This window comes from Equus asinus, chromosome 2 (assembly GCF_041296235.1).
Source record: "Equus asinus isolate D_3611 breed Donkey chromosome 2, EquAss-T2T_v2, whole genome shotgun sequence".
Lineage (NCBI taxonomy): Eukaryota > Metazoa > Chordata > Mammalia > Perissodactyla > Equidae > Equus > Equus asinus.
Window position 1 is genome coordinate 73445951 of NC_091791.1, and position 22536 is coordinate 73468486.

General features: G+C 37.4%; 1 protein-coding gene across 4 annotated transcripts in view; it reads right to left on the reverse strand.

Moving 5' to 3' along the window:
- COG2 (component of oligomeric golgi complex 2) overlaps positions 1-22536 on the reverse strand; it is a 56738-nt gene that overhangs the window by 18876 nt on the left and 15326 nt on the right. For all 4 annotated transcript variants that reach the window (XM_014862652.3, XM_070491493.1, XM_044757689.2 and 1 more), the window contains 4 exons: positions 19867-19975; positions 19329-19508; positions 17556-17680; positions 13807-13933 (listed from right to left, as the gene is read on the reverse strand). In XM_014862652.3, the coding sequence (XP_014718138.1) occupies positions 13807-13933; positions 17556-17680; positions 19329-19508; positions 19867-19975 (541 nt within the window). The remainder of the gene's footprint in view (positions 1-13806; positions 13934-17555; positions 17681-19328; positions 19509-19866; positions 19976-22536) is intronic.

A 22536-nucleotide genomic window follows, 5' to 3' on the forward strand; every position in this document is an offset into this window, starting at 1 on the left:
CACTTATGTAATCCTGAGTGATCTAGTTGTGTGGAGTTAAGACAAATAAAGTTACTATTCATTCCTTTTGGGAAAAAAAAATGCCTCTGCATATAACAGATGCTAAAGGAATATAAGAATATTTCCCTCTTCACAAGAAGCATGTCACATTAGAGCCAAAAGCATTTCTTGAAATAAATTGATAGATATTTGTTAGAAACTGTACTCACAAACATTAAGTATTGGTTTAGAGTTCTAAAATCAAACTTCTATCAGAAAGCTTCATTTCTGAGCTGAAACATCTCCTGACCCTAATGTGACCAATGCTTCTTTAAAGAATACAGCAAGATGTAAAGGGTCTTAAATTGCTAATGCTTAAGACCATTATTTCATTCTGCTTATGATATCTAGTTTTAAAAGTCCTACTTCTTAAAATGACAAAAATCACCATCACACAATTTATTGAAAATGACACAAAGTAATTATATTGTTCAACATACTACAACACAGGGCAAGTAGCCAAGTGAGCAGATAAGTTGTATTTCTAGGACAATAAAACTTCAAATATATTGGCCCATCTGTTTTTAAGTCTATCAGGCCCCAGGCTCACCACAATTATCTTGAGCATTTCTACGCTTTAAAAATTAATAAGTAAATTGACTAAGAAGATTAGAAAAAGAGGGAGAACTTCTAGAAATGATAATTATGATAATTAAAATTGCAAACAGAGTACAGGTGAAAAGAGTTTAGACACAACTGAAGATAGAAGACTGGTCTGGAAAAATTACCCAGAATGCAGCACAGAAACAAAGATGAAAAATATAAATGTGAATTTAGGAAAGATAAAGGATAAAGTGAGGAGATCTAATCAAGAGTACTAGAAGGAAATCAGAGAAGAATGGAAGGGAAGCACAACTGAAGAGATAATGGATAAAAATGTTCCAGAACTGATAAAAGACATCAATCCTCAGATTCAGGAAACTCAACAAATCTCAAATACAACAAATAAAAATAAGACACACTAGACATAGCATAACAAAACAGCATATCAAAGTCACAGAGAAGATTTTAAATGTAGCCAGAGATAAAGGGCATTAACTACAAAGGAACAACAATTAGATTAACACCTAATTTCATAAGAGAAGCCAAAGACAATGTTCAAGGTACAGAGAATTTTATTTCCAGCAAAACTACCTTTGAAACACAAAAGCAATAAAGTTATTTTCAGACAAATACAAACTGAGGGTTTACTATAAAAAATGAAGTTTATTATCAGCAGACCCTTACTAAAAAGTCTCCTAACAGATGAATTTGAGGAAGGAGGAAAATAATCCAAAAAGGAATATCTAACAACCAAGAAGGAACAGTTAAGCAAAGGAAATTAGAAACGTGTTGGATAATTCTGAGAGAACGATGACCATGAAAATAAAGAAGATAATGCATAATTTGGGGAATAAAAAAATCAAAATTTAGAAACAAGATCCTGGAAATAATAATATATACTACGGAATAGGGTGAGTTGCATTAAAGTGCTCTAAGTTTCCCATACTGTTCAGGGGGCTGAGAAGCACCAGTGAACTTTAGAGTCTAAGTAACCACTAAGATTATTTGATAAACACAGAAAAAAAGTGCAGAAATTCCAAACTAGTAGAGAGGAAAACACAAAATAATCCCTCAAAGCCCAAAATACAAAGAAGCTGGGAAAGGAAGGAAGAAAAGAAGGGAGAAAGGAAAAGAAGGAAGAAAAGTGGGACAAATAGGAAGTACAAAATAAGACTCAAATATATCAGTAATTAAAATCATTGTAAATTTAATAAATTACCTAATTAAAAGACAAGGCTTATCATATTGAATATAAACTTCAAAATCCAGGGAAGGTAGGAGGAGAAGAAGTACGAAAAGTCTGCGCAACACAGGAAGTAAGGAGATTTGGCCAAAGAGTCTTTAATCTTCATCATGACACTATGCACTGCCTTAAAAAAATGGTACAGCTCAGAGTGACATCAGCATCATGGTGGAGTGAACTTGCCTGGGACTCTCTCCCCGCCAACATACAACAAAAAGGGGCATCCAGACTCCAACAGAAGACATCCTAACAACACCAAAACCTCAGAGAGACATGTAGCAACAGAGGGCGGAGGGGCTGGAGCCCCCATCAGAGAAGCTGGAACAGCGTAAGACAGATCTTCACTCCCTCCCCTAAAGACTGCTATCGCAACCCCAGGAGGATCCGTGAGGAAAGGAGTGGGGTAAGGAGTCACTCATTCACAGGATCACCAGTGACGCCCTAAGGCCCTTGAAGCCTAGAAGGAAGCCCTCTAATAGAGGGAAGCTTTCACGGGGGGTGACCTCATCAAGCCAAGACCCCAGGAGACCAGACAGCGAGAGCTGACTGATAAATCCCGGAGAGCACCCAGGAGAAAGTGCCCCTCACCCCACCCACCCAACGCCCTGCAGCTCCAGGGCCTGGGATCTCTGCTGAAGGTGGAGGGCCCAGAATACATGGCTCATGACTCCAACCCAGTGGTGATAGGTGGTAACTGCAACCGAATAATATCAGAATGAGAAAGACCCGATCCTCCAATATCAGACACTACATCAAATCTCCAGACCAGAGAGAAAACTACAAGCATCCAGAACTCAATCCTGAGGACACAGAAGTATGTAAGCTAAAAGACAATGAATTCAAAATAGCTATCATCAAAAAATTCAATGAGGTAAAAGAGAATGTAGAGAAACAATTTGAGTTCAGGAGCTACTTCACGAGACTGAAACTATAATGAAGAATCAATCAGAAATATTAGAGATGAAAGACACAGTGGAAAAGATAAAACAAAATACGGTTCCCTGAATGCTCGAGTGGACATTATACAGGAGTGTATCAGCATAACCGAACATAGACATGTTGAAATGCTCCAGACAGAGGAGGAGAGAGAACTAAGACTAAAAAGAAATGAAGAAAGTCTCCAAGAAATATCTGACTTAATAAGGAAATGCAACATAAGAATTATAGGTATTCGAGAAGGTGAGGAGGCGGAGAATGGAGCAGAAAGCATGTTCAAAGAAATAATAGCAGAGAACTTCCCAAATCTAGGGAAAGAGAGGGAAATATGTGGAGAAGAAGCTTCTAGATCTCCTAGATTTGTCAAAGTAAAAAGACCTACCACAAGGCATATAGCAGAAAAACTAGCAAGAATGAATGAAAAAGAAAGAATACTAAGGGCAGTAAGGCAGAAGAAAATAACCTACAAAGGAACCCCATCAGGCTTTCAGCAGATTTCAAGGCAGAAACCTTACAAGCTAGGAGAGAATGCAATGACATATTCAAAACTTTAAAAGACAAGAATCTTCAGCCAAGAATACTCTATCCAGCAAAAATATCCCTCAAATATAAGGGAGATATTAAATCTTTCTCAGACATACAAAAGTTAAGGGACTTTGTAGCTATGAGAACCCCCCTACAAGAAATCCTCAAGAAGGCGCTCAAACCTGAAAAAAGAAAAAAGGGAGAAACGGGTCACAAAACACAGAGTAAGCAGATAAACAGGTAGACAGAATCAGAATAGGATGGCAAATATTCGATTTTAACATTAGGCTAAAGGGAAGGAAAACAACAAAAACAGACAATCTTGTCACTTTAACCACAACCAAACAACACAAGATGGAGTAAGATATAAGAAAAACAACTTAGGAGGGGAGGAGGAAAGGGACTGAATCAGTTTAGACTAAGGAAATAAGAGGCCATGAGAAAACAGACTATCTTATACACGAGATTCTGAATACAAACCTCAGGGTAACCACCGAACAAAAAAGCAGAAGAAAGACACAAAACATAAATATGGAAAAAACAAAGAAACACATCATTAAAAACTACATAATTCAATGGGCGGACCAAGACACACAGGACAAGAAACAAAGGAAATGCAGGAAAATCGGAAAATGAGTGATATGACAACATTAAGCCCTCATACACCAATAATCACCCTAAACGTAAATGGACTGAATTTTTCAATAAAAAGACACAGAGTGGTGAGATGGATTAAAGAGCAAGAGTGAACAACTTGCTGCCTCCAGGAAATACATCTCAGCTCCAAGGACAAACACAAGCTCAGAGTGAAGGGGTGGAAGATGAAACTCGAAGCTAATGGCAAACAAAAGAAAGCGAGTGGCGCTATAATTATATCAGACAAAGTAGACTCAAGATAAGACAAGTAAAGAAAGACAAAGAGGGGCAGTATACAATGATCAAAGGGACACTCCATCAAGAAGAAGTAATACTTATAAGTATCTATGCACCCAATATAGGAGCACCGAACTTCACAAAGCAATGATTAACAAACCTAAAAGAAGATACTAAAAATAAAAATAGTAGGGGACCTCAACACCCCACTCACATCCATGGGTAGATCATCCAGACAGAAAATCAACAAAGAAACAGTGGAATTAAATGAAAAGCTAAACCAGTTGGACTTAATAGACATATACAGAACACTATTCAAAAACAGCAGAATACACATTGTTCTCAAGCTCGCAGAGAACATTCTCAAAGATAGACCATATTTTAGGACACAAGGGAAGCCGCAATAAATTTAAGAAAATTGAAATAACAAGCATCTTTTCCAATCATAATACTAAAAACCTAGAAATTAATTACAAGAAAAAACCTGAGAAAGGGACAAAGATGTGGAGACTAAACAGCATGCTACTAAACAAGCAATGGATCATTGAACAAATTAAAGGAGAAATCAACAAATATCTGGAGACAAACGAAAATGATAACATACCATACCAAAACACATGGGATGCAGCAAAAGCTGAATTAAGAGGGAAATTCTTCACAATACAGGCACACCTTAAACAAGAAAAATCCCAAACAACCAATCTCAAATGACACCTAACTGAATTAGGAAAAGAACAAACAAAGCCCAAAGTCAGTAGGAGGAGGGAAATAATGAAAATCAGAGCAGAAATAAATGCTATTGAAACAGAAAAGACAGTAGAAAGGATCAATGAAACAAAGAGCTGATTCTTTTTCTTTTTAACGGTTGGTACCTGAGCTAACAACTGTTGGCAATCTTTTTTTTATTTCCGCTTTTTTTCCTCAAATCCACCCAGGACATACTTGTATATTTTAGCTGTGGGTCCTTCTAGTTGTGGTATGTGGGATGCTGCCTCAGCGTGGCCAGACGAGTGGTTCCACGTCTGTGCCCAGGATCTGAACCAGCGAAACCATGGGCTGCTGTAGCAGAGCATGAAAATTTAACCACTCAGCCACGGGGCTGGCCCCAGAGTTGGCTCTTTGAGAAGATAACTAAAATTGACAAACTCCTAACCAGATTTACAAAGAAAAAAAAGAGAGAAAGCTCAAATAAACAAAATCAGAAATGAAAGAGGAGACATAACAGACTCCACAGAAATACACAGATTATAAGAGACTACTATGAAGAACTATATGCCAACAAAATGGATAACCTAGAGGAAATGGATAATTCTTACACTCTTACAACCTCCCAAAGCTGAGTCAAGAAGAAACAGACAATCTGAATAGACCAATCACAAGCAAAGAGATTGAAACAGTAATCAAAAACATCCCAAAGAATAAAATCCCAGGACCAGATGGCTTTCCTGAGGAATTTTACCAAACATACAAAGAGGACTTAAAACATATCCTTCTCAAACTATTCCAAAAAATTAAGGAAGATGAAACACTTCATAACACATTGTATGAGGCCAACATCACTGATACAAAAGCCTGACAAGGACAGCACAGGAAAGGAAAACGACAGGCCAATATTGCTGATGAACACAGATGCAAAAATCCTCAACAAAATACTGGCAACCAAAATTCAGCAGTACATCAAAAGGCTCACACATCATGATCAAGTGGGATTCACACTAGGAACACAGGGAGAGTTCAACATCTGCAAATCAATCAACATGATACACCACATCAACAAATTGAGGAATAAAAACCACATGATCATTTCAATAGATGCAAAGAAAGCATTTGATAAGATCCAACACCCAGTTATGATAAAAACTCTTAACAAAATGGGGATAGAAGGAAATTACCTCAACATAATAAAGGCCTTATATGACAACCCACAGCAAACACCATACTCAACGGGCAAAAACTGAATACCACCCCCTGAGAACAGGAACAAAACCAGAACGCCCACTATCACCACTCTTATTCAACATAGTACTGGAGGTTTTGGCCAGAGCAATTAGGCAAGAGAAAGGAATAAAAGGAACCCAAATAGGGAGTGAAGAAGTGAAACTCTCCCTGTTTGCAGAAGACACAATCTTCTATACAGAAAACCCCAAAAAATCCATCAGAAAACTAATAGAAATAATTAACAACTACAGTAAAGTTGCAAGGTACAGAATCAACTTACAAAAATCAGTTGCTTTTCTATACTCCAATAACAAACTTACAGAAAAAGAACTCAAGAATATAATTCCATTTGCAATCACAACTAAATGAATAAATTTAACCAAGGAGGTGAAGCACTTACACAATGAATTCTATAAGACATTACTGAAAGAAATTGATAATGACATAAAGAGATGGAAAGAGATTCCATGTACATATATCAGAAGAATAGACACTTAAAATGTCCATACTACCTAAAGCAATCTACAGATTCAGTGCAATCCCAATCAGAATCCCAATGACATTCTTCACAGAAATAGAGCAAAGAATCCTAAAATTCATATAGGACAACCAAAGACCCCAAATTGCTAAGGCTATCCTGAGAAAAAAGAACAAAGCTGGAGGTATCACAATCCCTGACTTCAAAATGTACTACAAAGCCATAGTGATCAAAACAGCATGGTACTGCTACAAAAACAGGCACCCAGATCAATGGAACAGAACTGAAGGCCCAGAAATAAAACCACACATCTACAGACATCTAACCTTCAACAAAGGTGCCAAGAACATACAATGGAGAAAAGATAGTCTCTTCAATAAATGGTGTTAGGAAAACTGGACAGCTACATGCAAAACAATGAAGGTAGACCAGTAGCTCGCCATACACAAAAATAAACTCAAAATGGATCAAAGAGTTGAAGATACATCCTGAAACTATAAAACTCCTGGAAGATAATATCAGTAGTACTGATGAGGAAGAGGAAAGGGATGGAACCTGCTTCAGCTAATGTGAGATAAGAGGCTATCAGAAAATGGACTATCTCATCTACGAGATATTTTACACAAACTTCATGATAACCAGTAGTACACTCTCTGACAGTGAACTAAAAAGGATCTTTTGAACTACCATGTCTTCTCAGACAAGGGAAACAAAAGAAAAAATAAACAAGTGGCAATTCGTCAGACTAAAGAGCTTCTACAAGGCAAAAGAAACTAGAATCAAAACAGAGACAAGCCCCACATTGAGAAAAAATATTTGCAAATCATATATCTGACAAGGGGTTAATTGCCATAATATACGAGGAACTCACACAACTGAACAATAAAAAACAATCCAATCAAAAAATGGGCAGGAGACATGTACAGACATTTCTCCAAAGAAGATATACTGATGGCCAATAGGCACATGAAATAGTTCATCATCGCTGATGATCAGAGAAATGCAAATCAAAACTACACTAAGATATCACCTTACACCCATTAGAATGACAGAAATAACTAAAACAAATAGTAACAAATGTTGGAGAGGTTGTGGAGAAAAAGGAACCCTCATACACTGCTGGTGGGAATGTAAACTGGTGCAGCCACTATGGAAAACAGTATGGAGATTCCTCAAAAAACTAAAAATAGAACTACCATATGATCCACCTATTCCACTACTGGGTATCTATCCAGAGAGCTTGAAGTCAGCAATTCCAAAAGTCCTATGCACCCCAATGTTTACTGCAGCATTATTTACAATAGCCAAGACATGGAAGCAACCTAAGTGCCCATCAACAGATGACTGGATAAAGAAGATGTGGTATATATATATACAATGGAATAATACTCAGCTGTAAAAAAGAACAAAATCATCCCATTTGCAACAACATGGATGGACCTTGAGGGAATTATGTTAAGTGAAATAAGCCAGATAGAGAAGGACAATCTCTGTATGACTCCACTCATATGAGGAATTTAAACCTGTGGACAAAGAGAACAGATTAGTAGCTACCAGGGGTAAGGGGGGGTGGGGGGTGGGCACAAAGGGTGAAGGGTTGCATCTACAACATGACTGACACACAATAACATACAACTGAAATTTCACAAGATTGTAACCTATCATTAACTCAATAAAAAATTTAAATAAATAAATAAATTAAATAAATAAAGAAATTCTTTGAGAAATATCTGACTCAATTAGTAAATGCAACATAAGGATTACAAGTATTCCAGAGAGAGAAGAGGGAGAAAGGAGCAGAGAGCTTGTTCAAAGAAATAATACCTTAGAACTTCTCAAACCCGGGGAAAGAACTGGACTTACAAGTAAATGAAGCCAATAAAACTCCTAGTAACATCAAGGCAAAAAGACCTTCTCCAAGGCATTTATTATTAAAATGGTCAAAAGTCAATGACAAAGAAAAAATATTAAGGCCAGCAAGGCAGAAGAAAATAACCTACAAAGGAACACCTATCAGGCTTAGCAGATTCCTTGGCTAGGAGAGAGTGGAGTGATACATTCAAAATTCTGAAAACAAAAACATTCAGCCAAGAATACTCTATCCAGCGAAACTATCATTCAGATACGATGGAGGAAAAAAAAGTTTTCCCATGTAAACCGAAGTTGAGGGAGTTCATCGCTACTAGACCTCTATTACAAGAAATGACCAAGGATACCCTCATACCTGAAACAAAAAGGCAAAGGTTTACAAAGACTTGAGCAAGAAGATAAACAAAATGAGAAAATTGCAGCTGTCGGAACAGTTTAAGAAACAATTATAACACAAAAGATAAAGGGAAGGAAAACATCAAAAATAATTATAAACACTTCATTCTAATCACACACTCACAACACAAACCAGGATACTTTTTGAGACAACAATAACTTCGAAGAGGAAGAGGAAAGGGATGGAACCTGCTTCAGCTAATGTGAGATAAGAGGCTATCAGAAAATGGACTATCTCATCTACGAGATATTTTACACAAACTTCATGATAACCAGTAAACAAAAAATCAGAGTAGAGACACAGTATATAAACAAAGAGAAACTGAGAAAACATCATAGAAAACCACCAAACTGAAATGGCAGTCAGAAATACAAGGGAAGAGAAAGAATGGAAATGTACAACTGGAAAACAAGAGATAAAACAGCAGTAGTAAGGTCTCAAATAATAATCACTCTAAATGTAAATGGATTGAATTCTCCAATCAAAAGAAGATGAGTGGGGCCGGCCCGGTAGCACCGCGGTTAAGTGTGCACATTCCACTTCGGCGGCCCAGGGTTCGGTGGTTCGGATCACAGGTACACACATGGCACTGCTTGGCAAGCCATGCTGTGGCAGGCATCCCACGTATAAAGTGGAGGAAGATGGACATGGATGTTAGCTCAGGGCCAGTCTTCCTCAGCAAAAAAGAGGAGGATTGGCAGCAGATGTTAGTTCAGGGCTAATCTTCCTAAAAAAACAATAAAAAGATGAGTGGCTGGATGGATTAAAAAACAAGACCCAACAATATGCTGCCACCAGGAAACACGTCCCAGCTCTAAAAACAAACATAGGCTCAAAGTAAACGGATGGAAGATGATACTCAAAGCAAATGGCAAGCAAAAGCAAGCAGGTGTTGCCATACTTACAACAGACAAAGCATCCTTCAAGATAAAAAAAAGCAGTGAGAGAGAAAGAGGGGCAGTACGTAACAATAAAAGGCACATTCCACTTTATTCCATATATAACACTTATAAATATATATGCACCTAAGACAGGAGCATCAAAGCAACTATTAACAGACCTAAAGGGAGAAACTGACAGCAACACAGTAAAAGTACAGGACCTCAACACCCTACTTACATCAATGGACAGATCATGGAGACAGAAAGTCAATACGGAAATAGTGGACCTAAATGGAAAACTAGACCAGACAGACTTAATAGATAAATCAGAACATTCCATCCAAAAGCAGCAGAATGTACATTCTTCTCAAGTGCACATGCAATATTCTCAAAAATAGACCATACGTTGGGAACCAAAGCAAGCCTCAATAAATTTAAGAAGATTGAAATCATATGAGGCATCTTTTCTGACCACAATGCTATGAAACTAGAAATCAACTACAAGAAAAAACCTGAGAAAGTCACAAATACATGGAGACTAAACAACATGCTACTGAACAACCATTGGATCAATGAAGAAATCAAAGGAGAAATCAAAAGATACCTGGAGACAAATGGAAATCAAAAAGCATCATACTAACTCTTACGGGATGCAGTAAAAGCGGTGCTAGGAGGGAAATTCATAGCGATACAGGCACACCTCAACAAACAGGGAAAATCTCAAGTAATCTTAAACTACACCTAACAGAACTAGAAAAAGAAGAACAAACAAAGCCCAAAGTCAGCAGGAGGAGGGAAATAATAAAAATTAGAGCAGAAATAAATGAACTTGAGACTTAAAGAACAGTAGAAAGGATCAATGAAACAAAGAGCTAGTTCTTTGAGAAGATAAACAAAACTGACAAACCCTTAGCCAGACTCACTAAGAAAAAATGAGAGAAGTCTAAAATAAAATTAGAACTGAAAGAGGAGAAATTAAAATGGATACCACAAAAACACAAAGGATTATAAGAGAATACTATGAAAAACTATATGCCAACAAATTGGATAACCTAGAAGAAGTGGATAAATTCTTAGACGCGTACAACCTCCCAAAACTGAATCAAGAAGAAATAGAGAATCTGAACAGACGAATCACAAGTAAAGAGATTTTGAAACAGTAATGAAAAACCTCCCAAAAAATAAAAGTCCAGGACTAGAAGCCTTCTCTGGAGAATTATAACAAACATTCACAGAAGATTTAATACCTATTATTTTCAAGCTATTCCAAAAAACTGAGGAAGACAGAATGCTTCCTAACTCACTTTATGAGGGCAACATCACCCTAATCCCAAAGCCAGAGGACAATACAAAAAAGGAAAATTACAGGCCAATATCGCTGATGAACAGAGATGCAAAAATTCTCAACAAACTATTGGCAAACCGAATACAGCAATGCATTAAAAGGATCATATACCATGATCAAGTGGGATTTATACCACGAACCCAAGGATGCTTCAACATCTGCAAATCAACCAATGTTATACACCACATTAACAAAATGAGGAATAAAAAAATCACGACCATCTCAATATAGATGCAGAGAAAGCATCTAACAAGATCCAACATCCATTTATGATAAAAACTCTCAAGAATTTTGGTATAGAAGAAAAGCACCTCAACATAATAAAGGCCATGTATGACAGACACACAATCAACACCATACCAAATGGTATGAAACTGAAAGCCATCCTCTGAGAACAGGAACAAGACAAGGGTGCCCACTCTTGCCACTCCTACTCAACATACTACTGGAGGTTTTTGACAGAGCAATTAGGCAAAAAAAAGAAATAAAAAGTATCCAAATTACAAACAAAGAAGTGAAACTCTCCCTGTTTACAGATGACATGATCGTATAGAAAACCCTAAAGAATAAAGCAGAAAACTAGTGGAAATAATCAGGAACTACAGCAAAGTTGCAGGGTACAAAATCAACTTACAAAAGTCAGTTGCATTTCTATATTCTAACAACAACTAGCAGAAAGAGAACTCAAGAATACAATCCCATTTACAATCACAACAAAAGGGATAAAATATCTAGGAATAACTTTAACCAAGGAGGTGAAAGACCTATACACTGAAAACTGTAAGACATTATGGAATGAAATCAAAGACGTAAAGAAATGGGAAGATATTCCATGATCATGGATTGAGAGAATAATCATAGTTAAAATGTCCATATTACCTAAAGTAATCTACAGATTCAGTGCAATCCCAATCAAAATCTCAACGATATTCTTCAAGGTAATAAAACAAAGAATTCTAAAATCTACATGGATCAACAGAAGACTCCGAATAGGCAAACCCTATGAGAAAAAAGAACAAAGGTGGAGGTATCACAATCCCCAACTCTGAAATATACTACAAAGCTACAGTAATCAAAACAGCATGGTACTGGTACAGAAACAGACACACAGATCAATGGAACAGTATTGAAAGCCTAGAAATAAAACCACACATCTATGAACAGCTAATCTTTGCCAAAGGAGCCAAGAACATACAATGGAGAAAGGAAAATCTTTTCAACAAATGGTGTTAGGAAAACTGGACAGCCATGTGCAAAAGAAGGAAAGTAGACCATTATCTTACACCACACACAAAAATCAACTCCAAATGGATTAAACACTTGAAGGTAAGATCTGAAACCATAAAATTCCTAGAGAAAAGATAGGCAGTACACTCTTTGACATTGGTCTTAGCAGTATCTTTTCGAATACCATGTCTGCTTAGGCACGGGAAACAAAATTAAAAATAAACAAATGGGACTACATCAAACTAAAGAGTTTCTGCAAGGCAAAGGAACCAGGAACAAAATGAAAAGACAATCTACCACCTGGGATAAAGTAAGTGCAAATCATATATCCAACAAGGGGTTAATCTCCAAAACATATAAAGAACTCATACAACTCAACAACAAAAACACAAACAACCCAATCAAAAAATGAGCAGAGATATGAACAGACATTTTTCCAAAGAGGACATACAAGTAGCCTATATGTACATGAAACGATGTTCAACATCACTAATCACCAGTGAAATGTAAATCAAAACTACACTAAGAAATCATCTTACACCAGTTAGAATGGCTATAATCACCAAGACCATAACAAAACAAATGTTGGAGAGGATGTGGAGAAAGGGAGCCCTCATCCACTGCTGGTGGGAATGCAAACTGGTGCAGCAGTATGGAAAACAGTATGAAGACTTCTCAAAAGATTAAAAATCAAAATAGAATACGACCCAGCTATCCCACTACTGGGTATTTATCCAAAGAACTTGAAATCAACAATTCAAACAGACTTATGCATCCCTATGTTTATTACAGCATTATTCACAATAGCCAAGATAGGGAAGCAACCCAAGTGTCCAGTGACTGATGACTGGACAAAGAAGATGTGGTATATATATATAACAGACTACTGCTCAGCCATAAAAAAAAAAAAATCATCCCATTTGCAACAACATGGATGGACTTTGAGGATATTATGTTAACTGAAGTAAGCCAGACAGAGAAAGACAAACACCGCATCATTTCAGTCATTTGTCAAGATAAACAAGCACATGGATAAACAGAACAGATTAGTGGTTACCAGAGGGGAAGGGGATTGGTGGGTGGGCAAAAGGGGTAAAGGGGTGCATATATATGGTAACGAATAAAAATTGGACTATTGGTGGTGAGTATGATGTAGTCTATACAGAAATTGATAAACAACAATGTACACTTGAAATTACACAATGTTATAAACTATTATGACCTAAATAACTGGAAAAAAAAAGTTAGAAAATAATGTACATTTCTAACCATAATTGTGTCTAGACTGAACTGTACCTTACATTCTAAAATTAAAATATTCTTATTCCCAGAAGTATGATAGACTATTACTTGGATAAAACACTGTGTGTATTTTAAGGTAAATGATCACTCAGAAACTCAAATTTTTATTTTTAATGAATCACAGAACCAAGACTGTGCAGAAGAGAACATGATTATTCTAAAGCCTCAGGTTAATATCTTTAAGAATCAAGATGATGGAGGAAAAGGTACCTCATGAAATGCATCAGGATTCCCAGGATTAAAAAGTGAGGGTAATTTTTCTTCTAGTCCTCGTACTATTTCTGGCCAGACAGAATTCACCAAAAAATCATATCCAGGAACAGTATTGCCTTTTTCACTGTAAGATAAGAAAAATTTCAGTCAAATACAGCATAATCTTTTATTTACAAAGAGCAAAATTCCATTGTGTTGCTTTTACTAAAAGTTCCTCAGCCTAAAACTTATTTCAACCTTTTTTTTTAACTATACTTCTCACTTTGTTTGTTTCTAATCCCAAACTTCTATTTCACTACTTGATCTGTCTCACCTTGAAGGTGACACATCCTCTGTATCCTGACTCCTGTTTGTACCACATAGTACAGCAAGCTAGTGTCAGGATAAGGCAAAACTACTACATCAAATCACCTTGGCACAATTTTCTCCCCTAAAATAGCGTACCACATTAACACTTTATCCTGTGAAAGGAGCAGTCTAATACCACAAGAAAAGCAACCTTTGCATTCAACCTTAACACGACTAAATCCTAAAAGCACTGTAAATTATGCCAATTTACCAATTACTAACAGCTTCATGATTATTAAGCTATCTCTAAGATTACCCTCAGCTGTAAAATTCTATGACTTTTCATGTACTATCTCGATCACAAATCTTGACAAAAAAACTGTTAACATTAATGTTTTTTGTGTGTGCATGTTTTATTTTGCAGTTTTTAGCAAAAGGCTGGACTTTGGATTTCTAATTCACAAACTTAGATGAGAGGCAACGCTGAGATAAAAGCACATACTCAGGAGCCAGAGTACTTGAGTTCCAATCTTGGGTCATTTAACTTCTCGGTGATGTGGTTTCTTCATCTTTAAAATGGGGATGATGATAATACCTACCTCACAGGATCATTATATGGATTAATATTTAAAGCATTTAGATGGTGCCTCACTTATAGCAAGTGCTATATTAGTAATGGTTAAATATATATAAGTAAATAAGGCAGATTCTTTAAGTTTCTCTCGAACTTAAAGACCTGGAAATATCGTCTAGGTAAACACCACCTCACTGACCTACTCACTTTGATTGCAGTATGTGGGGTAATATATTCTACTTAAGACAGTTTTCTTTAAAAATGGTCAGCCGCCAATATGTGGCCTTATTTTAGCAAAACTGGGAGTTTTGTAGCTAAGTTGTGATATCAAAATGGAACTTACCATTCTGTTAAGCATTAAAAATAAACAGAAAAAAGTTTTCATAATTTTCCTGTTTAGCAAAAATCATGAAGAAAGATTGGTTATCAAGGAAGCCATGCTTTTCTGTCTAGAAAGGGCTATCAAATAATATTATAGTTAAGTAATGATAAGAAATAACTGGCAGGGTTAGAGGAGAGCAGGGAGGGTAAAGAAGATACCTACTTCCCACCTCCCAATTCCACATATCATATCATAGCCTTTTAATCATGATGAGAACTAACTTTATTAAGGCATCTGGTGAAGGAAAGAAGAAAACTGAGGATTCTAAAACTACAGATGCACATAATATAAGCAATATTAAGTAATAAGATCTCCTCATCCCCAAAGTAAATATCTAAGTAAAGCCTCAAAGAGAAAATAAAAATCTGCAAGATTAACAATCGAAACAGATGGCTAATTAGAAAAGCTAATCCACATTCTGCCAGTTATAAAGAGCATTAAGGGCAATACAAGAACAAAGAAATCAATGGACAAGGGAAGCACCAAGCATTTGGAAACCGGAAGGCAGATACTGAGCAAGAGAAGGTCAGGGGCAGCATAATGATGGGGGGGCTGGAGGCAAATGAACATGACCTACCAGAGTACAACGTAAATTCCTCAAATTTCTGAGGCTTCTACAAGAATTCTGCCACACTGACAACTGTGAAAAAGAACTTGGAAAACTTTGAAACTTGACATTTCAGGACCAAGACTAACCTTGTCAAATCTAACGACTGGCTGTTTCATAACTGTGGCTTCCTGAATTTTACACATCATGACTTCTACTAAATTCTTACCTCAAATCCAAATCCAACTACATCTTCATGACTACTAAACAAAAGAAGCGAAACTAGGCTTCACCTGAAATCATGTAGTGGAAATAGAGAGGGTACTTCAAAAGTCAAGCAGTATATTTATTACCCCAGATTTTTTTCTTTTCAAAGAACAAAAACTCTGGCCTTGGGCCAGCCCGGTGGCATAGTAGTTAAGTTTGGCACACTATGCTTCAGCAGCCCAGGTTTGTGGGTTCGGATCCCAGGCACAGACCTACCCCACTCATCAGCCATGCTGTGGTGGCAACCCACATCCAAAACAGAGGCAGAAAGGCACAGATGTTAGCTCAGGGCTAATCTTCTTCAAGCAAAAAAAAGAGGAAGATTCGCAAGAGATGTTAGCTCAGGGAAAATCTTCCTCAGCAGAAAAAAAAGGGGGGGCCAGCCCTAGTGGCCTAATGGTTAAGTTCAGCACACTCTGCCTCAGTGGCCTGGGTTCAGTTCCCAGGTATGGACGTATACCACTCATCTATCAGTGGCCATGCTGTAACGGTGGCTCGCATATAAAATAGAGGAAGACTGGCAACAGATATTACCTCAGGGCAAATCTTCCTAAGCAAAAAAGAAAAATTCAAGACCAAATATATTGCTTACTCCATGAAGATAGTGACCTTATTTGCTTTTCTAATCTAAGAACAGATTAATTCTTTCATTCTGCAAACAGTGAGTAGTTGCTATTTCAAGACACTGTGCCAGGAGGTAGGGGAGGTATGGACAGTGCAGGAGGTAAGTACACTGTTAAGATGGAAATCAGTTCTTAACAGAAGTAAAAGCAACACGTAATGGAATCAAGAGGACGTGTTTAATGCTGAACATCAGGATAAAATATGGTCTGTTGAAGGAAGTGGTATCTGAGCTGGAGCTTCTTGTGGAGTGACAGGTTAACAGAAAGAAAAAGGGAAAAGGAAGGACAGGGGACAATGAGGAAAAACAGAAGCACACAATACAAGATGTGTTAGGGAAGGACAAGTGTTACTGTGTGGCTGGAGACCAGGTGGTACAGCGGCAAGTTCCACAGTACAGAGTTCTACAGTAGAGAACTACTCAGCCCAGACCAGGAAGGGCCTTACACACTACATCAAGAAGCCTGGATTGTCCTCCACCAACAGTGAGACACCACTATAGACTAACAAAGAAGGCAGTCTATGAATCTCAGCATTATGCTGTAAATGTGATAGCCAGAGGCTAACAGGAGAGGCAGGGAGACCAGGTGGGAGATCTGTTACTCTGGACAAAAGATGACAAAGGCCTGGACTGGGACAATGGCAATGGTGAAAGGTAATGGTATACTTAGGAAACCAAACTGGAAAGGAGGGAAAACTGAAAATGAATTTAATCACAATTAGTATAAAACCTGTTGAATTAAACAGAATTAATTTATAGATAATGACATTAGAATAACGCAAAGAAACTAATTTTGATTTCAAATTTAAGAAAAAGTGCAGAGAAGGAAAAACTATGGGCTTTGGATTCAGAGAGATGTTATCTTCAATCTTAGCTTTATCTGTTAGTTTCCTTATCTGTAAGATGAGGCTAACGATACATGCCTCATAGCATTGTGGTAACAACTAAACAGGAAAGTACATATGTATCCAGTTCATACCAGACAGCTAATAATCAGTGGTGCACTAGAAGTTAACAGGTGCAATCATTAGACTAAGGTGAGTCTAACCACAACAGTTTAAATTACCTTGAGATGGCTCCTCCTGTAACCTCTCGAAGAAGGCAGCAATGGTGAGGAACAAACTCCAGGAGTTTATTATACATGATCTGAAGGCCATTTGGATGAGACTCAACAATCTGTTCTATAATCACCTATCAAAAGGAATATCATTTTTTTAAAAGCTTCTAAAAGAGAAGTATGAACTATAGTCTAAAGAGAAAAAAAGAAAAACTTAAAAATATGCTTCCTCATGCCCATTCTCTTCCCTAGTTGACATATTTTCTAAACAGTAAGGTAAACATAAGAGTCACACTCAAAACTAGTTCATATGATTAGCGTGTACAGTTCTGACCCTGGAGGAGACATAGGTTAGTTGACACAGACTGGCCTGAAGCTGAAAAACTAGGCACATTCATATGCTTCCCTTCTGAGCTTGAGTAAAATAATGATTCCCCACAACGATAGCTTTGTACTGTCTTAACTTTGGCCTTTTCCTCTACCATCATGAAGATTAGGGGAAGGTTTGAGGCAGAGAAAGATGGAAGAAAATACACTTTATTTTACTTTATTATTTCATTTCTGGTGGTAAGGTTGATGTGGTTATTCATAAGCATATGAATTTAAATAAGATAAAAATATAGCCACAGTTTAATACGCTACTGAAACTTCAAATACTTCTTTAATTTAGCACATTAGATTCAGTTCAATGAAAAACAATGGCATATATTAGTAACTAAAATATTTTTGCTTATTGATAATGAAACAGTGTAGGTAATTTGTCTTTTTCACCCCCACAGAGATAGTATGAAATAGAACAGGATACAGAGGGAATTGACAGATCATTTATTTTTAGTAATCCTACTGAAGCTGACATGATTATTGAAATGAATCCTTAAATTTCATTTTTATCAATGAGATTCAATTTTCCCCTTTTAAAAATGGAAGATTTTCATCCTGAAGTCATGGTGAGTAGAAGCTTTGTACTTACTGGACAGAAAGAACATTCACATTGACAGGTGACTGGAAGAAAGTGTGCAAACATTAAGGATGGGCTTTGTGACTTCTATCAGTTTAAACCATACGAAACTGTCATTTTTGTATGTCAAAAATTGTTGAGTATTAACAAGTTCATATGCCACAATCTATATTCTAGCTGCTCAAAGACAGAATATACTTACTTCCTATATTGTTTTTAACTAATATAGATCCTCACCTAATAGGTGAAGGATACTGGATAGCCAAGCTCTGGATTTAAGGTATTACTCTGCTAATTTGCCTATAACAGTCCTTCATCTTCGAATATTCCCCTCCTCCCATCTTCCTGGCCTGGCAAACTCCACATTTTCCAAGAGTTAGGCCAAATCTATTCTGTGGAGACTTCCCTGTTCAGAGACTTTCCAAGCTCAGAGTTTTCTGCATGCTCCTCCACAAACACTGCAGTATTATCATCTGCTTAACTGTTCTGTTCTCCCAACCAGACCAGTTGTTCAAAACTGCTTTGTAACAACTTTATTGATGTATAATTTACATACCATAAAATTTACCGAAAAATGTTTTGATACATACTTTCTTAACTGGCAAGACCCTTACCTTCACTAAATTAAGATGATCCCTGGGCTGTGGCATCACTAGATAATACTAGAGAGCATGCCCGATTCCTGGCATACAATTGATTCTGCAGTAACTATGACAATCTTTACAGAAAGATCTCTGATCTATCCCTCACACCTAGTGAAATATCAATGACAGAGTAGATGCTCTGTGAACATCTACTGAATGAAGGCCTTGACATGGACAAACCTCATCCACGTATGGTTTCACTAGTACTTGACCAACTAACGCTTCTGCATCCCGTGTTTTGTCAATCGTGGCATAAGTCCGTAAGCAGTGTCGTATTATATCAACATCAGAAGTCTGAAGACCTTCTAACAGGAGGCCTTCGAGTGACTGCTGTAACATGGCCGTAATGCCAGCTATACGCTGCAAGAAAAAACAGATAAGTAAAGAAAGCTCCAGTCAGAACAATTTCTAAAAATTCACTATATACATAACAAATCACTTATTCCAACAGAAGATACTATGTATAAAGTTAAAATTCCACTTACATGAAATTCATAAGTAATTTTACTCTTATAATTCAGAGAATATGCCTGTGTCTTTACACAAAATCTACAATGTATGACACTTAGGAAACAGGGGCCCAAAAACAAAAAGAAAAATTCAAAACCAGCTTCAAAATGTTGTAGATCAACAATTATCAGAGGCATTACTAGGTTAAACGAAAATTATTTAGCAAATTCCTAAATAACAAACGGTGAAAATATAAAACAACACTTACTGGTCTTACTTTGTCCAAAAGAGGCATGCCTTTGCTTTGAACAGCATGAAACTGTAACTGGTTAAATTCTGTAGCAATTCTCTCCAAAATTTGTCCAGTCAAAAGTGGGCTTGTAGAGACAATTATAGAAATTTAATTCCTAAAGTTTTCTAGTTTCCAAGAGAATACATCACACGGTTAGCAATGGTGATGCTTTAGCAGCACCCTCTGGGTTTTAACTTTCCTCAGAGTGTTTTCCACAGGCCCCTCATTACAAGCTGAGAGCTAAAACACCCATTTTCACTACGAGTCACCTGCACAGCATGTTCTAGGGGCAGTGGGGACGTAGTAAGTACAGGCCACCAACGCTGCCTGGCCTTGGGCCACAGGGCCCAGACAGGAAGCAGGAACCGGACTAGGTCAGTACAGGCGCAATTACATGTTTCCACCACCTTCTCCAGGCTCTCCCATTCATGACCCTCTTCGTGTTTAACCTCCCATCTCTCTCTCGTCCTATCCTATTATTTACACGTGAATCCTTTTCCACTTCTCCAACTGTCTCATTCTCCCTTCTTCTAAAATACTTCTAATACTTATAAAATACCAAATACTACTGTCTCCTCAATAATATAAAACTGACCCTCTCCGAACAGCCAATGAAATACCTCAAAACAGTTTACTTTAAATTTGCATTTACTAAATAGTGAAAGAACAGTCGATCTAAATGCTCTGGGTTCTACTGAGAGGACATTTGTTGTGTCTCTCCCACAAAGTGGAGCAAATGTACTTTTCTTCCTAAAACACATTAAAAAGCATCAATACCACTCAACAGGAAGTTTAATAGCAAAAGAAGAAAAATATAAAGGCACTGAAAGACGTGCTGGGCTTTTCTGAGGCATCTTATACCCAGTGAGGATCAATCTGTGAGGGAAAAAATCCATATCATAAGGAAATAGGAAACGCCATATTGAGACCATCAGCGGTCTAGCCCGTCTTGTATTTGTAGCATCCAACTAGTTTAGAGGGAGAATAACTGCCTAGCATGACCCACCCAAAAGGTTAATCCCTAACTCTTACCTGAATAACCTAGCGTGGATTTATTATTTATAAATTATCTAAACATTTCTTGGCACACTGCTCTGGTTTTCCCTTCTCTACAGCTCAAAGTTGCTGATCTGAATTAAAGAAAAGGTCCTCAAAGGTGATTCTGAGCAAGAAACAGCATAATGTCTATTACATTAAAGATGCAACACTGCAAAAGAATAGTATTATATAAACAGAAATCACTGATGTATGTCTCTCAAAGGAACAGAATAGGAATGGGCAAAGATGGAAAGAAAATGGGGAGGGAGGTATCATGGATGCCAAGTAAGGACACAGCTGAAAGGGGCTGTTGATGCTGCCCAGGGCAACAGAGAAGCAGAGCAGGTCAAGACAAACAGGCTCCACTGGACTGGTCAGAATGTACATTAATGGAAACTCTGAAAAGCAGAGATGAAGGGGAACGGAAAGGGCAGAAGCTCAAGCAGTGGGCTGAGAAAACAAAGACGGCAGGTACTGATTACTTATTTATACATCTTGATTATGAGAGGAAGTAGAGACCTAGGACAGAAGAGTCACTTCCCTATTGGTTGCCTCATTTCTTAATCTATATAATGAGAGATATGGAGCATATTATCTCCATATCTCTTAAAGGTCCTTTCAAATCTAAAATTTTGATCCCCAACATTAAGAAATTCAACATGCCTTTATTGTATGACCAAGACTTTGAACCATAAGTATATTCTATTTGGCTTTGGTTGGTTTTGCAGCAGATTATCCAATATGACTCATGGCAAAATGTTATGGCTGTCAATGCGACTTTCAAAAGAGCTCTTGTTAGGTATGGAGATTTCTCAAAAAGTTAAAAATAGAAATACCTTATGACCCAGCCATCCCACTACTGGGTATCTATCCTAAGAACCTGAAATCAGCAATTCCAAAAGTCCCATGCACCCCTATGTTCATTGCAGCATTATTCACAATAGCCAAGACGTGGAACCAACCTAAGTGCCCAGCAACTGATGACTGGATAAAGAAGATATGGTATATATACACAATGGAATACTACTCAGCCATGAAAAAGGACAAAGTCATCCCATTCACAACAACATGGATGGACCTTGAGGGTATTATCTTGAGTGAAATAAGCCAGACAGAGAAAGACGAACTCTATATGACTCCACTCATAGGTGGTAGTTAACATATAGACAAAGAGAACTGATCAGTGGTTACCAGGGGAAAGGGGGGGTGGGGGTAGGGCACAAAGGGTGAAGTGGTGTACCTACAACATGACTAACAATAATGTACAACTATAATTTCACAAGGTTAACTATCATAATCTTAATAAAAAAAAAATTTTTTTTAATTAAAAAAAAAAAAAGAGCTCTTGTTAGACCCAAACTGGACACATACGAGTGCCTACATATGCCAGGTGCTAGTGACAGTATCTCAGTGATTGTCAAACAATCCTGCAAATGGAGTTGTTAGCCTTACACTACAGATGACACAGGGAGCTGAAGTACCTTGACTCAGGCAGCCCAGCTGGCAGGTGCAACACAAACCTATGCTCTTTCCCCTATACCACAGCACTTCCAACTGGTGTTGATATGCACTGCTCAACTCATTTTCTGAGTCACTCATCTACCTGGC